The sequence below is a fragment of the Indicator indicator genome, chromosome 8, assembly GCF_027791375.1.
Source record: "Indicator indicator isolate 239-I01 chromosome 8, UM_Iind_1.1, whole genome shotgun sequence".
NCBI classification, from domain to species: domain Eukaryota; kingdom Metazoa; phylum Chordata; class Aves; order Piciformes; family Indicatoridae; genus Indicator; species Indicator indicator.
Window position 1 is genome coordinate 24,170,549 of NC_072017.1, and position 19,234 is coordinate 24,189,782.

The window sequence follows — 19,234 nt, forward strand, 5'->3', positions numbered from 1 at the left end:
TAAAATATAATGCTAATTTAAAATTATTTTTTGTCCAGTTTTTAGCAAGTAATATCCTATACTTGGATCATTTGTTAAAATGCGTGTTCATAGTTCTTGTGGATTCCCCAGTGGGACAAATAGTTTTTCTGAATCTGGTGCTTACAGAGATCATGACCAGACTGTTTGAAAGAAGAAATAACTCTTGCTACAAAGTTGTCCCCAGTCTGTTTTAGTTTTTCCAGTTGTGTGTCAAAGTACAAATTATTCCATGGGTTTTTTTTTTTGGAATATAAAGTTGTCAGGAGTAATAAAATGAAATTACATTAAATAAGTTTTTAATGCTTTATATAATAAACAATATAACTTCTGTAATTTTCTGCCTTTTTTTTTTTGTCTCCATAGAATGTGAAAGCATTTGCATCTTCAGATAGCCTAGCCAAGGTCCAAGAAGTAGCAAGCTGGCTTTTGGAAATGAATCAGGAACTGCTCTCTGTGGGCAGCAAGAGGCGACGAACTGGTGGATCTCTTCGAGGTAATGCTTCCTCAAGCCAAGTAGATGAGGAGCAGATGAATCGAGTTGTAGAAGAGGGGGAGCAGGAACAAAGACGACAACAAGAAGAGCAGCACATTGGGAGAAATGGGGAGATAAGAGGAGAAGAACCTGGATTTGATGAGAGGCTTGAGTCTCAGCAGGAACAGTTAGAAGAAAATAACAATAGACTTATTACAGTGGATGAAGAATCTACTTGTAACCAAGAGGAAGAAGATGATGATCGTGCTGGTGATCAAGAGGAGGAGGTGGAAGAGGAGGAGGAAATGGACCAGGAGAGTGATGATTTCGATCAGTCGGATGACAGTAGCAGAGAAGATGAACATGCTAACAGTAACAGTGTCACAAATTCTAATAGCCTCATGGACTTGCCCATTCACCAGTCATCGCCATTCTACATAAAGACAAAGGTAAGAAACATTACAAGCTCAGAAGCTGAAATTTGTATTCTTAATTCTTGTTAACTCTGGATTTAGGAAAATAATTTGTATATTATAGTTTTATGATGATGCAAGATTTTTACTTCCTAAAGAGCTCATTATGAAGAATTTATGCAGTCCACAAAAACTTTAATGATTTAACCGTTAATTTTTTTGCATGCAGACATGAGCAGATATTTGTATATATTTTGAGGAATAGACCTCTGATGGCTATATTCAAAAGATAAAGGTGTTTTTTAATAAGTGTTTTGATATGCTACCTCATACACCTTATTAAGACCCTCCTGGCATTATTTATGATGTTTTCTTTCTCAAAGCAGACAAGAAGCAAGGTAAGTAATTACGCATATTTGGTGTTGTCTGAGGATATCCAGTTCATTTAGATGACAACATTATAATGAAAAAATAGGGTGGAATATTACAGAAACATCAAGTCCTTCCTACAGGTTAAAAAAAAAAAAAATAGCCCATCATGCAGTTATGAAGTCATTACCTGAGGTTGTATGGTATCTTTCTTGTGAGGACCTTGAAAATGATGTGCAGTGTTGAGAGTTTCTAATTTGCAATAAGAATTTGGAAACAAATATTCATATTTTTATTGCTGCTTTTACCACCTAACGTTTTAGATTAAAAAAAAAAAGGTTTGGAGCATTACCTCCAGTGTACATTAGTAGCTATTTATATTTTCGCAGTTTTTCAGGAAAGAGGAATTATGTTAATTCCTAGCAGCAGCAAAAACTGAACAGATAATGAAAAGTAGTCATAGTGACTAAAAAAATAGAGGAGCAGACAGGTGTTCTTGTGGAAGAATGTTGTTTCTTAGTCTATGTACGAATTTCTTAATCATTAATTGGTGATAGAATACCTAGCATCCTCTCACCTTTCAAAAAACAAAATGATAAAGCCTCCTTGAATTTTTACAATATACTTCTGTATTAAAATAACCCAAAAAGGCCAAACCTGATGTAAAACAAAATCACAGGAAAATCTGTTAATGTTTCATATCTGAGTGAGAACATAAATGTGTAGAGATGAAGAATCAGTCTTGAAAATCAGACTGAAACAGGTGAATAGGATGAACATTTCGCTTTTGGAAGCTGCAGCAGTATGTTTTTCATAATAGCAATTAGTATGTACTTCACTTGTATGTTTTAAGTATCTCAACATGTTTCATTTTTGAGAAGTCATAAAATGAAATTTGGTGAATTGTATCATTTTTCTGTGGATAGTTCTACTGTTCAAGGTACTGAAGTATATGCTTTCTAATTTGAAGTGAAATACTGTCATGTTTCATGTCATTCAAGTGGCTTTTTAGAACTCAAATTCTAAGTTTTATTACAATGCTTTTGTTTTCCTGGATGTAGGGTGACTGAGTGTCATGTAACAACTTGCATCTAGTATGGACTTGTTATTTAATGTGGGAGATGCTTACACTTTTTGAAGTACTTCGTAAATAACCACACTCAAATTTATACACAGGCCAAGCAAAGTGTAGCGCTGGTCAGCTCTGATGCCTTTGAATGGAACTTTTTTTTCTTTCTTTCTTTTTTTTCATGTGTATTTGACTTAAACTGAAACAAGCTTCGCTTAGCCTGAAGGAAGGTTTTTGTACAGGTGCACAGTTTCTGTATGATCTGGTTGTTGCTTTGCATATTTTTCCAGGCAGTGCTGACCATTTTCATCTGTGGTCTGCCCCCAGGCTGTGCTCCTGAAAGAGCTGTTGGGGAGCTAGGCAGTGAACTGTATTTGAGAATTGTTGTTGATTCATGGTACCACTCTGAGGCAGTTTTGACTGTGTACCTGAAGGATAAGCACAGGGCAGAAAGCTGCTTAAACTAGCACTGCTCTAGACCATGGTTACACAGTAAGACTGGCACAATGCAACATTAATGTTGTCCATTTGTCAATCAACATTTAACCATAGGAACACATTCTTTGTCAAGAAATGAAGTAGAAATATAGCTGAATCAGAGCACAAACGAATTAGCAGAATGAAAATAAACACAACTAATTAACATGCAGCTTTTGAGAAGAAAAAGGAGTGTTTTTAGACTTAGCAGCTGTATTTACAAGTGATTTCTGCTTCTAGCTATTGAAGATAAACTCTTCCTAGGGGAGACTCAAACCTAGTAGACTTGACTTTAGTGTTTTAGATATGCCCCTCAGCATTTGTAGTGTAATGCAGTTCTTGTAACTGTGGTTGGACTACTTGCCCCATTGCTGTTTGCACCACCAGCATTGACTGTGATGGCTGAATCCACTACTTACTGCCAGATACAAACCTGGCTCCTCAGAAGCATGCATTCCTAATCCAACACAGGTGCTAGTTTGGGCTGGTTGCATGTAGCAATATTGGCAACACAGAATTTTCATCGCTACTAAATAGCAAGATTTAGTAGAGAGTTGGAATAAAATGCCATAGGTGCTGTTGTGCAGCTCACCTCAGCTTTTTGATATCTCTTTTTCATCCTTCTACCTTCATTCCTTTCTTCATGAATTACTGGACTTTCACTTGACAGCAGCAAGCTGACTGTGTTCTACCTGATAAGCGTCACCAGAAGTATAAAACCATTATATTTATATATAAATATATTTTGGATATATTCACGTATTAGGCAATATTTATATAATATATATATAAAATTATAGTATCTGCCTCATGTGACTGCTCTGTGCAGATACCTGAGATAATTGTTGCCGTAATGATTTGAAAATGTTACAATTAAAGGGCATTTGCACTTGAAATGAAAAGGCTAGTGCTTCAGGAGAGTCTTCATTGCATTCACCAGCCACACCCAGGAATTTGGGAGGGTCCTTGTGGTTACCTGTTATGACTTCCTGCTTAAAATGGTAGGCTGATCTGTGATGACATCTGTATAAGCTAAAGCAATTAAGAACATCAATACAAGCTAAAATTAAGAAAAATTTTACCATTCAAAAACAGGAAATGGTCCTGAAAGACAAATCTATCTCGAGCCTAGGTTATTAGTTTGTTATTTATTGTCAATATCTAGATTTCTGCCCCTTTACTCTGTCTTTTTCCTGTCTTTTTTTTGACCATCACAATTTTCATCTTCTACTTTAATAGCTTTTTAACAAGTGGGGATACGTAAAGCAATCAAGTTCACTCCTGAAAGGTCTCTTACATGTGCCTTTTCTTGGTTAGTTGTTGACCCTTGAGAGGGAATGAGGGAGAGACAGAACAAATAAACTGGCTTGACTTCAGTGGAGTTAGGACAGAATGTCCATTACGGCTTGAATACCAATTTCTCAAGTTCTGAAAAAGATCTAAAGCTTTGAGCTCTCGAATAGTGCAGCCTGGGACAGAATTTTTGATTTTGAGGTGCTTGGTCTAAGCTAGTACATAGAGTCATGGGGACAGGGGATTTATTTTAGGCTTTCTATGGAAGGACAGCATTAATTTTAAAAAATGAAGAAAACTAAGATTGCACTTGGCAGTTTGTGCATATGTAAAGTGAATAGGGGCTCCTGTATAAAAGTCTCCATTTAATGTCAGAATGCCAGAATAGACTAAAAGCTTTGTTAGCATAGGTGGAAATAAAGAATGATTAGAGAAATGCTGTGATCCTTGGAAGCAACTTTTTTTGTTGTGTGTGGGCAATGCATGCAATTGAGAGAAGGTTAGAACATTTTCCATAGGTGGAATGGTGGTTTTGCAGGTGTTATGTTTTTCTCCTTTTCTGAGCAGCAGAGGGGGCTGCTGTTGCTTTACTGCAGCTCTGCAGAAACTGAAGCAGTATTCCTTTGCAAAGGTTTTGCCTGCTTTTGCAGCAGAAACTTGCAGCATGTTTTTTGGGTCTAGGGAATAAATCAGTAGTATGGTGAAGAAATCTCTTTGCAGTACTTGAAATTATGTAGGAATATTTATTTTCTTTAACATTTTATTAAAACATTTTCAGAATTTAGTAAATATTTCCATTTACTAAAAATTATTAAATATTATTATTTTATCAAATATTTTAAAATTAATTAATAGTATTCAACATTGTCAGATGGCTTGTGTGATAAGAATGCAATGCATGGTTCTCTGCTCTGAGTGCACAGGAGAAAGAAAAACATTGTTACAAAAAGAGATTGTTTTTCATCTTTATTTTTTCTAGGGGTCGCACATAGGCTATAGATTCTTTATGCATTTCATCTCCTGAATTGTCTAACAGTTGATGCTTTAAAGATTTTTTAAACTAAGCAATAACTTGGCTAAAGCTATGCCAAAAGATATAGTTAAGAATCATTCAGGGTTGGGGTGGGCGGGGAAAGTTGTGTTTTGTTAAGTTTTGTGTAGTGTGTGTTGTTTGGGGTTTTTTGTTTGTTTGGGTTTTGTTTGTTTTTGTTTTTGCTCTTGCTTCTCCGTGGGATTCTCCTTTTTAATAGAAGTTTCTTTCACATCACTTCCTTTAAAAGCTTAGGAACTGGTAAATTTTCTCCTCTGGCTATTCTGAACTACAGCACTGAACTGCAGTCATTTGGGATAGGTAAAGGACTTCCGATAAAAACTAAATAGTCTTTACAACTGCCAGTCAATTATTTTTGCATTACCATTACGGTTTTGTCATTTTGGAGCAAATTTTGCTGTTTGAAAAAAATATTTAAATATGCTGATACAGAGCCTTATTTTTATATTGGACTGTAGTAACATTAGAAATACTCATTCTCTGAGATGAATACCAATCAGCATTTTTAACCTTTGACTTCTTCCTCATTTGTACGCTATACAGTGTAGTTGCTAATGATTCCAGGCATGCAGGATCATTTGGAAAGGTTATCCAACTGTCATTAAGATGTAATTTGTTAAATATTAAAGCATTCATGGAAGGAATGCAGATTCTTAGTTTCTCTGTAGATAGCAAAGTTCTTCCCCATCTGTACTAGCCTGCAGTATACAAATATCAGTGCTGCTTTTGAAAATTACTTCTGACTTGGTCTGCTTTTACTTGGCTGTGTTAAGTAATGGCTTCAATTCCTGCCCCAGGCTCGCAGAGATTTGGCTGTACTTCTGCTGTTTTTCAGTAGAATTGTCCCTACTTCTTCATTTGCACGTGAAACTGGTATTAAATAATTGCTGCTCTGCTAATTTTCCTTACTCTCTAACTGAATCATGAAGCTTGCTAATTGATACATGGGCTCTGCTTTTAGTAATGTGGCTGCCCCTCATACAGTTTGTGGCATATCTAAGAACTTGGTGAATTCAGCTTTCTCAGGCTAAGTTCTTGAAACACTTAGTAAATAAATGTAACTGCCATGTTAAAATGTCACTTGCAGTCAAAGGATAGAACTTTCTTCTATTACAAATTCTGCATTTTCTTTCCTTTAACAAAGAATGATTCTTGCAAATATTATTACAGAATTAAATGACAATGTAAATTCTGAAGTAAGTAATTGTATATAGAAAGGAAAGTCAAGAATCTCATTGCCTGGCAAGGAAGAAAAGTAGTTTAGAAGAAAACAATGCTGCTAGTTTGGGTCATAGTTTTGAGTATAAGATTGTATTTAGTAAGTATATTTTAATTGCTTTTGTTTGTTGTTTTCTCTCATGCCCCTTCATTGGAGAAGACAGATGTTTTTTGATGCAGAAAGAGGTGGTGTTGATTTAATTTGTTTAGTTTCCTGTCAGCGGTTGCTTACTAAAGACCTAGCTGAGTAAAGCACAAGTAGTTTTCTACTTCCATGCCAATAATTGAGGTCAGTTTTTCAACTCTAGTCAAGGGACTTACCTCAACTAGCCACACTGGAAAATAAACCTACAGAACTTTTGACTGCGCCACATTTGTCTATACAGGTATCTGACTTAATGTACAATTGTAGACTCTTTGCAGTGAAGCCTGTGTCTCAAGAGTATATACCTTCTTCATTTCCTGGTGATTCTTACTGACATGTCTGGACCTTTCTCCTGAACATGTGTAATTCTTTTGTAGCCATGGTTGTTCACAGGCATATTTCAAGCAGCTCAATAAGGCAGAGAAGATGCCAGCCACCTTCTGGGCTAAGGGCTGGGTTTAATATCCTCATAGTTTAGATGTGTTCAAAAATGCCACAAGGCTGTAGTGACTTGAATTGTCTTTTACATGCTTGGCCTTTGAAGAGCTCCTTAAAGGTAAATAATGGAAAGGAGCTTCCTTCTTGTACGCCAGCTGCCATATCAGTTTACTCTGTATAGAATAAATTAAATTGATACTTCCAAGATAGCTGCTTGAAGCAGTGTCTTGTAGTTGCACACTTTATCAGAAGGCTTTGAAATCGGTATCCGTTAGACACCCACATAGTTTTTGCTCTGCATCTTTGTTCTCAAAATGAAAATCATCTTTTTTTTAATTATTACTTTTAAAATACTTAAAAAATGCAGTAACACCTTTTTAACTCACCAGTTATATGTTAAAAACATGAAGTAAAACTCATGAAAATATGCTTGAGAGTACTGTCAGTATGCCTACTCTGTTGGGATACATGGCTTATCTTAACAAGTACATTTGGGAGCTCTGCCCCACTTAAATATGCCATTTGTTCCTTATGTTCTTGGCTATGTGGCAGGTGCTGTTGCCTTGTGATCATTAGCCCAGATATCCCCAGTCAGTAGTGATGCAGCTGTATTTACTGAGCATATTATCAGTGGATGCTGTTGCTCTGAATGTCAGTCTTAAGCTGCTTCACCTTTTGGAGCTTAACTGAAGTTGATATTACTAGTTATGAAACTTAATACAAATGGTGAATCAAAGTGTGAAGAAAGTAAAACTATAGTAGTCAATTTAGTTTTTTGTTATGGTGACACTCTCTTCTCCCAAGTGGATAGTGTTAAATATTCATATGGCTATGAAAGTGCATGTATTTAAAAATAGAAGTTATGATCAGTACATTTCTTGTATTCATTGATATTTTATACTTTAAAAATTATGAGGTCTGAAATTAGCTTGGAGGGCCAGAGGATCAGAAGGTGATCTGAAGACAAGAATTACATTTAACAGCTGCTGTGGGACTAACATTTTTTCCTGATGGATTTCTCCCTCATTGTAGTCTGCAAAATAGCAGTATGGTCTTTAATTCTGAAGGGGACTGTTCATTGTCTGCAGAACATGTTGCTATTCATCAAACTGTGCACAAGAAAGTAATTTACATATCTTTACAAATTCTTGAGTGTAAGGAGGAAAACTAGACATTGTCAATTTCTATGCTGGTTCAATTATTTCTGATCAGGCAGAATACATAAACTGAAATTTCAATCTGTTTGAACAGCCAGCATCTAATTACTGTTGGCAATTTTTGGTGCAGGAACTATTTTGTAGTGCGAGGTCTCTGGTCTATGCATGAAGCTATGTTTGCGTGGTAATGAGTTCATGTGCATTATATGTAGATTTTATTCATCTGCTATCTTGTTTAGTTTGCTTGTGAGTTGTTCTACAGTTTTCTTTGTTGGTGAAGTTTCTATTGTAAAAATCCCTATAAAACCTAGAACCAGTGTTTCTATAAACTGTTCCTTTTGTGACAAGGATCTTCTCTCTTGTGTGGTTAATCAAAACACTGAACTTCAACTTCATGCAAATTTTGCTAGAGTTCTGCCCATTCTCTCCTGACCAAGCAAATTCAGGGCTGCACTAAATTACTGTAAAATATGCTTTATGTTAAAAAAAAACCCAACTCTGTAAAACTTTGTGCATTGAAGATGATGTAATCTTATATATTTATATTGACCTTTATGGAAGTCATGAGTTCTTCCATGTAGCTGGGTCTCTAATAATCACTGTCATACGAGTAGAAAATATTGCTGTTGGGTGTATCTTCTGTTCTCTTCTTACTTCTCTCATTTATCCACTCCTCTTTTCTTGCTAATTTTAAACTTCATTTCTTTAGTTTGTAGCAACAGAACTGGGGAGAGGGTGAGCATCTAAGAAGAATGTAATTACTAAGAAAATGTAGAGAACTGTAAACCAAGTCAAGGTGGTCTAAGCCAACTATTTCTTTATCAACCCATACTTCTTTTTATGTTTGTTCTTACTAAAAGCTGATGTTTTCTACTGACTTCACTACTGGACCATGTATTGCATAAGACAAAAGGATCGAATTATGAATTTAAGTAATATTCAGTGTAATTGAGTCTTGGGAGACAGTGTCTATGCTTTTCAGCTGTGTCATGAAATATTACTCCGTTAATGTTTATTAAATTTTAATACATTTGTATAATCCCTGGTGCCTTGCTGAAATGGAAAATGTACCTATTGCCACCATAGATTGCCAGCATGGAATAATTCCACCTTATTCATCATCAGAAGTCATTACTACTTTTAAGTGAAATATGAGCAATGTTTCCAATAAGTGCAAATCACATTCCTATTCTAATGTCATCCAGCCAGTGGCTCTCTCTGTTTGGAGGTGGGCAGGTAGGGAGATCATTTGTTTTTCTCACTTGTATCATAGAGTGTCGTTAAGAATGTTAGCTACTGTGATTATTATTGACCCAAATACATAGTGTACTAAAAAAAAGAAATAAAAGATGACAAATAATGAACACTGGTCTTTCCCATGTCATAATTCCTTTAGTTCTGATCCCTTAGTCAAACTTCCTAAAATGCACGGAAAGGAATTAATTAAAATGAGTACGTAAAATTTGAATTAAGGAACTGGTAGTGACACAGCTAAATAGAAGAGAAATCAGACTTGAAATAATTCATTATGGATCCCTTGTTCTTGCCAAATGTAATAATGTGGTTTCTTTTCTTTAAGCTGGATTTGATCCAAAGCCAATGACACTTTCAGTTGGTACCCTGAGGCATTCACCTGTCTGCAGAGTTTTTGGCTTTGGTGTTAAAGAGCAGTGTTGGATATCCTCCAGCAAGTATGCTCAGCACTGTTTACATGTATGCATGTGTATATGTTTTGGAGGACAGACTGTTGACATTCTTCCTGTCCTACCCCAGTGAGAATTTGTTCTGCTGCACTGCATTTTTTTACTGGCAGAGTTTGAAATCAGAATATCAGCCAGCCAGTAAACTCAAAGATGGATTGGGTTGTCAATATACAAAGAGTCAATTTCAATGGAGGACTTAAAAACAGTTTAAATAACCAGTGATGTTTGAAGAAATCAGAGAAATACAGTATTTGTTAAAAAGTTTGTTAAATAAAAATAGAGACAATGCTTCCCTTTCCTCTAAAAATAAAATTTAAAAATAAGTTGGAGAAGGCAGCAACCATACCAGCCAACCTTCCACAGACTACCTGCTTTTCTCCGTAGGCATTTTTTGCTTTGCGTATCTTGAGCTTTCTAAATAGCCTCACACCCCTTTTCAGTATGCTGTTAACCAGCTGAAAAGGATTATAAAGCTTAATTTGGTGCTATAAATGAATGCCAGTGTATCAGTCACTTGTTACATTTGTTAGATTTATGTGTGGTTTACAGTTCTAGTAAGAAAAACAGTCTTGTATCTTGATACCTATATTCTTTCACAATTTAATACTTTGAGTTGTTCAACCTTTTATTTTGACAGTATATAATACAGGTAATACTGTCTTGACAAGCTTTATACAAGAGGAGCTCTCTTTAATGCTGGATAAACTATCTGGAAAGAATTTTTCACTACAGGCAAAAATAAATGTTTGGTGGCAGGAATATTTTAAACACCTTTCTGATGTCTTGGGATTATTCCTTTTCCCATTTAATATGTAGAGGGGAAGAAAATGCCGTTCAAACCTAATTTTTGGCAGTGCTTTTTGGATGCTGTTTAGAAGCTGTTAAATATTTTGGTACTGCCTTATGTATATTTTGTGTCTATATGTATATAAGTAGAAAATTTCTCATTTCAAGTCTTGGACTTTGCATGATGCAGTAATAAGTAAAGGTGAATTACTATCTAGGAAACTAATGTTTTTGTTTCCTGTTTTCCTTTATCATGAAAACAGCCTCTGTACTAATAAAACCACCTTCTTTCCCTTCCCCTGGCTTATCCTCAGCTGGGAATTTGGTTTGCATTTTAATTCAGTGTTAAATATTGCATGACTTCTCTACCTGTTGTTGTAGTTCTGAATTCTTGTCTCAGCTTTATTTAAAGGTGCAACAAGAGCATAAATAAATGGTCAGCAAATAAATTCCTGTAGAGCAGCTGTAGCAATTCTTTTTAACAGCTGGTGCAATTCTGACTAGACCAAAGAGTTAAATTTGCTTACCCAGCAAGTCTGTATTACAGCCAATGAGGAGCAGGCAGACATTTCTGGAATATTTGTAGAATGCAGGAAGATGCAGCTGGATTCCTGTAACATACCTAGAATATCTTCTCAAATGTTTAATGAAGAAATGAAGACACATGCTTTAAACCCAAATAATATAGGCCTTTGGTTGCAAATTGTTGTGTACACTTACAGGGATGTCTAATTAGAGTAGGAATTATTTTTCTTTTAATGCATATGGCTAAGTACATCTCTTAATGATATGATAGCATCATTAGTATTGATATTATGTAGGCTTATCAATATGCAGGTTACTAGACAATCTATATGTTTCTTTCATAAACACTTAATGTGACCATACAAAAAGTTAGCTCGTGCAAACGGTCCCTTGCAATTTCTCAGATACTCTAGTATCTGAGCTAGTAACATCATGACTAATGTCAGATCCCATACCATGTAACTGCATTTCCCTTTCATTTCTTTTGAGATGAAATTATGTATTTGTTGAACTGTCAAGGAAGTTTTTATCATTGTTTTTTCTTCAGACCCAGTATTGCATGCTAAGAGATCCATGGACAAAGAGGAAAAATGGGGATCTTGACTATTTTCCATTTCCAGACACTTCTGCTGTTTGTCTTGTGCTTGTCTCATCATGCATCAGGCTGCTTTGTGAGCTGTTCATGTTTGTTAAGCTAGTGGAAAAATAACTTTCCAACAAAACTTAATGAGTTTCGAGTATCCTACTTGCTGAAATCATTTGAGAGCCCACAGGCCTGACGTTTTACTGCCAGTTTAAGGAAATATTTGGAATAAAATGTCCAGAGCAAGGGGGATGTGCTACTCTTCTCCTTTCTGCTACTAGAATCTCTAGCTGACCTGTTTGTCTCATTTCACCTCCAAAGGATATTAGCTGTGGGATCAAACAGATCCAATGGAGATCTGTTATTTTTTTTTACTGACAGTCATTCAAACACACTTGCATTGGTGGTTGCAACAAGGAATTGAACTAAAACTAGTGAAACCTTGCTGTTGATTGGTCTGACCTACTCCTTGGGTTTCCCAGCCTGCATAGGTAATGCGATCAGATGCCATATGCAAGTATTAAAACACAGCAGATCGAATTTGTGTATGATTTCATTTCTTCATACACTCGTAGGACACCAGGATGCTTAAACAGACATTAGTGTGCACATAGACAGGAAAAACATGCAGTGAATGTGTTTATCTGTCAACTTCTCATTTGATGTTCTTGATATTTGGTATCTTCCTTGCCTTCTACTAGTGAGTGTCTGGGGAATGCGCTCTTGTGGCATGTGAAGTATTTTGCTGGACACGAGCTTTACTGTCATCGTGGTCTATATTTGTTTGAACTTTTGTAATTTTTTTTTTTGGTATAGGAGTGTCATACAAATTGTATCATCCTCCACCAGCAGCTCCAAGAGGTGTATCTCCATCATGTTCTTTCATGGCAAAAATTTTGAAGTAACTTTTTTGTATTACATACCAAACTCTTTTGTCATAATAAGTATTAATGGCTATGCCTCAGTACAGTTGTGGAGACAGAAATATAACCAAGTGCCACCATCTGAGTGAGTCCAAGTTAAAATCTGGGTTCTTCTTCGCAATGTATGAATCTTTGTTGCCAAAGAAAACAAAGCTTGTGCGGTTGAGATGTGCCTATCGTTGTCGTTCTTCTTTCCAGAGTTTACACATTTCTTAAATTTTTACTGAATTTGCTAAATATAGATTAAGGTTACAGAAAATTTGAAGGTAACTAGAGACTTAGGAAAGGGAGAGACTTCTTAATGCATCTGGTGAGGAAGAAGACTGCAGGGTGACAGTCACCTGGTTACATCATTGAATCCTTACAGATTTGGGTTTTGCTCTGACCGTGTAAACTGGTGCAGTTGACATTCCTTACTTTACCCCATTAGACACCATTAATTAGTCAAAACATATAGTAAAACAAAAGCCTACTGTTGAAGTGTACATTTTTTTAGGAAATTCTAATCTTATCAGAGCAAAATGATCCTCTCTGATTTCCTTCCCCTATGCCCTCTTAAGGGATCTGAGTAATTATGTTTTCTTGTGTTAGGTAAATTAGGATATGAGAGCACCTGTTTAGGGCAATGTCTTTTTTCCTGTGTGGCACCACTAATACAATTGCAGTTAGTTTTGTACTGCAGTGCTTTTTTTCCTATACAACTTATTTGTTTGCCTGTTTAAAGCAGGTTAATGTGCAATGTATCATTTGGATCTATTAGTATATTGGTATTAGAAATAGCTCACATAAATAAACTTGGGACTGTAGTCACTACAGAAGAGTAGCTGGTTCTCACTCTTTCTACATGTAGGCAGGGACAGGATAAATATCAAGGGAGCAATAAGGCTTGAGTATAATTTAAGTTACAGTGCATTCTGTATTTGCAGAGCTTACTGAAAATGTTTTTTAGGAAGTGTATTATCAAACATATTCCAAAGATTATTATGCTGATATTATTATTTGGGAAGGTGACTTAAAAATGTTGCAGTGCTCTGCTTCATCCATTTGAGGGCAGCTGTTCACCGATGTTAAGAACTGAAAAAAATGGAGTTTTGTTTTCTGTGTTTTAATGTTTCTGTAGTTGCAAATATTTCATTTAGGTCTCTCTAGCTCTTGTACTGTTCCTTCACCATATTAAAAGACTTTGAGTTTATTTTTTCCAGTAATGTTAATATGCAAAACATTTGTCAGTTCTAAGGAGAAGATTCTGAAAAGTTAGACTAAGCTGGTTTTTGTTGCTGAAATAGATTTCCTAGATCCACATCTTGAAACCATGGCCTTCCAGAGTTAAGTACACTGGATGAGCTTGTTAATTTTATAGCATTTGCTTTCTGGTATATGGGTCCTAAAACTCTTCACTTTGAATGACTGACTGAGAGGTATAAAAATTACAGCTGTTTACTGCATGCTTTCTTTTTACAAAGATGTCTTTTCATGCAGCTGGCCAAAAAAGAAAGAGGAGTCTTCTGAATTACTAACTTTGCAGTTAATAGGCAGTGACAATCTTAAACTAGCATTTTCAAACTCAAGTTTTCAGACACATTTTCCATCTAAATGTGTGATCTGATTTCAAATCTAATCTGATTAAAATGACAGACAGGCACATGAAAAGAGCATAATTCAAAATCAGCCCCATTTTATTTAGAAACAGGAGGTCAGAGAAATGTATTTCAAAGCATTAAAGCTCCAATTTTCTTAGTTTTCACATTTGTCAAGCACATGCTCTCACCCCATATAAAACTTTTAAACATACTTTTAAAGACAAAAGTACACATAAAACTTTACATTTAGAGATTAAATTAGAATTATGTGTGCAATCAATACAAAAATAAGTGATATCTACTAAATGCAATATATGCCTGACACTTCCAAGATAACCAACCCTTGCCATTTTTGTCTTGCTGTTACACCCTCTTGCTGCTTAAATTAGTCAGTGTTGTATTTTCAGGCTAAAGACTTTGACTTATTAAATGTTTATAGCTGTCCAGCATAGCTTGGGGCCTTTAAGCGTTACTGTAGGACAATAATGTGTCAGCAGTCAGTAATGTGTAGCAAATCTAAGACTAAAAAGAAGTGATGATGCAGGGAAATAAAATTAGACCAACAAGATCCCTCATCTGCTAGTACAAGTGTTTTTTTTTTTTTCTCAGAAATGATAAAAAGGTAGACTTTTCCAAAGTCTTCTAGCCAAGTCCAAGCTTAATATTTGTTTGTATAAAATGTGAAGTAATTCAGCATGAAGCTATAAACTGTGATCAAATGATATCGCTGTTCAGTACAGGTAATAGTAAACTGTTCTTCAGAGTTTGTAGAATGAATTTCTAAGAAGGAAATGTAAAGAGTCTTTTAGAAGAAGAACCTGTGTCAGAATGTGCATTTCAATGGAATAGTAGAAAACAAACAGTGGGGGGAAAAAAAGGTTTCTTAATGGTCATTTATTCACTGTTTTGGACTGTGTAGTGACTCAGTGCATACTTCTAAATACATATGTACTCAGTACATGCAAGGGTTTTGATGGCTTTCTGATTCGCTCATCAGCAATTTCAGAAGGCGCTTTCACAGGCTTTTGTGTCTGCTTAGCTTTGCTCAAACAAGGCTTTTAAAATGTGAATATATATTTAAGATACATGTCCAGGTGTGCAGATCAGAAAGGGATTTGGGGGACATAAAACGTAATTTGATTAAGAAATTAAATTATTAAAAGTGGAAGAGAACTAATTGTGGATAACTTAGCTGGTACCCAAACCCATGATGGCCAGAAAAGGGAAGACTATTCCAGTACTATGGCATTCCTATAACTGAACTCTTGTGTCCTGCCCACACCCTCTCCCTTGGGTGCTGCTGCCCTCACAGCAGCAGGGAAGAGGGAGGAGGTACAGGCTGGGATACCTACACATAAGTAAGGAAGACCAGGAATAAGGAGCTAAAGATGAAAATGTGCGTGAAAATACAATGATAGCCTCTGTCTATTAAAAGAGCATGTTTTGGGACACTATTTTCATTTTGGGGGACATTTGTTATTAAAACAAATAAATAAAAACCCACAGTTTTTGTCCCCTTCTCTGCATTTGTTTCCTTTTCTAACTTTTGGGCTTAGCAATATATTATTCTTGTGGATATGGTGGTCGAGGAACAGCAAATTCTGGGTCGGTTTTTTAGTTGCTAGCTGTTAAGTCTCAAAGTCATCTGTCAGAAAAGTAGGGGAGTTGATCCTGCAGTTACACTGTTACTGTCTGAAGGTTAGGATCTCCTCGAATTCTCCTGAAAGGACACCACCAAATTTTAAAAAGTAAATAATAACTAAAAAATAATTCTTCCTTTAAAGCAGCTGTGGCTATTAAAACTCCTGACAGTCATGATTTTCTTCTTTTTCGATCTGTGGATCCTTTTTGGAGAAAGGCCCTTCTGACATTGCAGGGGAGGTCCACCAGCTGTTTGACTGGCAGGAGCAATCTGCCTGCCCCTTGGTAGTTTCATTTGTGTCTATACTAGGATAGCTTGCACTTCACTGAGCAGCAGACAGGTCAGGACACTTGGCAGGAGAACCTTGAGAGACAAAGGCAGCAGGCTGTGGGGAGCTGAATCACCAGTCTGAAACATACTTTTTTTTTTTTTAAAAAAAGCTACTTAACAAAAAAGAGATCATGCAACTTTAGAAGCAAAGCTTTTAGCAATGTTTTTGCATTATTAGCAGACTTGACAAAATAAGAACGATAAAATGTCCAAACCTGGAAAAACTGCCATCGACCATGGCTTGGTTCCTGTTGACCTTAAAAGTGCCAAAGAACCTCTACCACACCAAACTGTGATGAAGATATTTAGCATCAGCATCATTGCACAGGGCTTGCCCTTCTGCCGTAGGCGGGTAAGTGTAAAAGTCTTTAAAACTAGACTTTTGATCATTTGGCTTAGAGCTCAGTGCTTTGTCATGGTGCATTCATTCCACAAGGTAATACTTACACCTGTATTATGTGTTCACTCAGGGTGCCATAAAGGAGCCCTCGGGTTGTTTATTTCAGTAATTCTTGTGTTTTAATTTAATTAAAATCTATATGTGTTGCTGAAGCTATTATTCATTTAAAGGGACATGACAAAGACTCTCTTACAGTTGTAAACCCCATAGATGGAAACAAATGCTGCACTAAATACATGCATTCACAAATGTGTATTTTGCTTTTATTCATTCTTTAGGTGGTGTAGATAGCTTGGAGTAAAATCCATTGAATGCGGTTCTGAATTGTGTTGGCACATGTGACTTGTTGGATACAGAAGTAGAGAATTTAGTTAAAGTAAAACTTATACTTTTTTTTTTTAAAGAGTTCTTAAAATACAATTTTCATACTTTTGTAACTCAGTAGTGGGGATAACATTTTTGCTATTACATAAAATAAAAATAGCATGTTACTATGTGAAGGTTGTGATATAGTTTATATATAGACAATCCTAGCCTGACAGACTATCACAGGTCTTATGCTACAGCTTCAGAAACTACATGAATAAAAAGTGGATCTTAAAACACGTTATAAAGAAACAAACAAGTGAAAAAAGTATTCTCAATTTTGTTCTCTCAGTAATATACAGTTTTCAATTAAAAGTATTTCCAAGTCAGCTTATATATGATTTTGTTACTTGGCTTGCATGCTGCTGAGCTCATATGCTTTAAAGTAAAATTAATTTTTCTCCTTTATGTAGGTTTTTAGACTTTTTTTTTCAGTAAAAACTTAAATACATTTGCTTTTCATAATGAATTTTCCCAACACTAATTTGAGTTTTCTATTGCTACTGAATAAATACTATTTCCAGTTATTGATGCAAGTTTTAAAATCTAGCTCAGCTTTTGTAAATGGCTGTCCTTGAACAAGAACACACTCCATTTTAGTCAACTTAGTTAAATCATAGACAAAATATCGATTTTTATAAGATCACACTTGAAATCTTAATTTCTTTTTACTATGTTGGTTTGAATGTCTGAGGATGTTTCTTACATGAAGAGTAGATGGCATGTGTTCAAATCTACCAACATCATAACCTGCAGCAATGAAAAATTAGAACATATATATTAAAATGTGTACGTATATGGATATACAGGATTGTGTGCATTTCAGAATTTTTTTCTGAAATTAAATATTACACATGTTTTAATCGTAGAATATGAACACTTAATAACATTGAAAGTGATAAAGTAACCCTCTATATTATATGTGCTTTCAATTTTTTTTTTGTATTTGAGAATTGTTTGCAAGCAAATAAGCATCTGAAGTATGTTCTGATCTAGTTTTTTTTATCTTGGATGAAGTATGGTATATGGCATAGAAGATAAGTTCAGTAGATCTACTGCACAAGTCTTTTTGTGGCTCTATTAATACATTCTACCTTTGGAACTTCAGTGCTAATGTTTTATGTGTGTATTTTCTGTAATGAGAAATGTGGTCACATTAATACAAATATGAAAAAAAAAATCTAAAGCAGTTCTTTGACATCTTTGCTTTCTTCCAAAATGACCACAATGTCTCTTGGTTGTCCTGACCTACACTGAATTCAAGCAACAAGTTTAATGAGTTAGAGGTTTTAGTTCTAGGAGGGCTTAAGAAGCTGTTCAGCGTCTACTTTTACTTCAGCATTAGGACTAAGGAGGAAATTAAGAATGTTTTACCAGCTAAGCTATGATCTATCTAAATTTATCGTGTCTTCTGAAACTAATAATTCTCAGTATAATGGATGCTAATAGTGGAAAAGACTAGGGCTCCTCCTTTGCTCTTATGCCTTGCAATACTCAAAGCCTTCATGTAACTCATAATGATTACCATATTGGGTTCCTTCCATGCTAACACACATAGGTTCCATATAAGACCTGTGTTTGTGCATAAAAAAACAGATCGTGCTTCTTGCTTGAGTACATCATGTTATTTCTTGGATGACAGTAGGAAGTTACTTAATGGCAACCCCCCAAAAATTACTTTTTTGCAAAATACAAGTTCTGAGACAAAGTTCTCACCAATAGGCAAATCTTAGATTTAGCTTTTTTAAATCCTGCTTTTCATTTACTAAGTAGTGTCAAGTACCTAGCATTTAATGCTCCGACCTAAACTTTATATGTTTTAGAACTTGAGCTACAGTTTACTTCTAGATTATTAAGTTGGTAATAAGTCAATGCCAGCTCCTTTTCTGTCAAGTTTATGATTGGGCCATTCAAACACTGACCTGACTTAGAGATTATCAACGTTCTCCTTATTTGAACTCGTTTCTTCCCCTCCTTAATTGTACATTAAACCGAGCAAAACATTTTTAAAATGTGTACTGTGATCCATGGGAGTAAAAATACTTCCATCATGAGAGCTGACAATTCATGGCTTCTGCATCCTCTGCATTAGTTAATGCTGGACTTCTATCAAGAAGTGCACTATAATTGGTCACAGGACTTAAAAGTTTTCCCTTACATATTTTGCCAGTTTGTTCATGTGGTTAAAACACTTGTCTGCAATACTGCTAATCTGAATCTAGTTTAAAATAGTATCGTTTAGCGTTTTTTGTGTGGCACTTGAGAGTAACTTC

At 35.5% G+C, this 19,234-nt stretch overlaps 1 protein-coding gene across 2 annotated transcripts in view; it reads left to right on the plus strand.

The window, feature by feature from the left end:
• The first annotated feature begins 453 nt into the window (after positions 1-453).
• The window catches only part of FBXW7 (F-box and WD repeat domain containing 7), a 99,283-nt gene continuing 80,502 nt past the window's right edge, over positions 454-19,234 (plus strand). The window contains exon 1 of one of the 2 annotated variants that reach the window (XM_054382898.1): positions 454-942. In XM_054382898.1, the coding sequence (XP_054238873.1) occupies positions 454-942 (489 nt within the window). Of the gene's footprint in view, positions 943-16,400; positions 16,548-19,234 lie in introns of those variants that run through there. The other variant, XM_054382899.1, reaches the window with a different exon arrangement.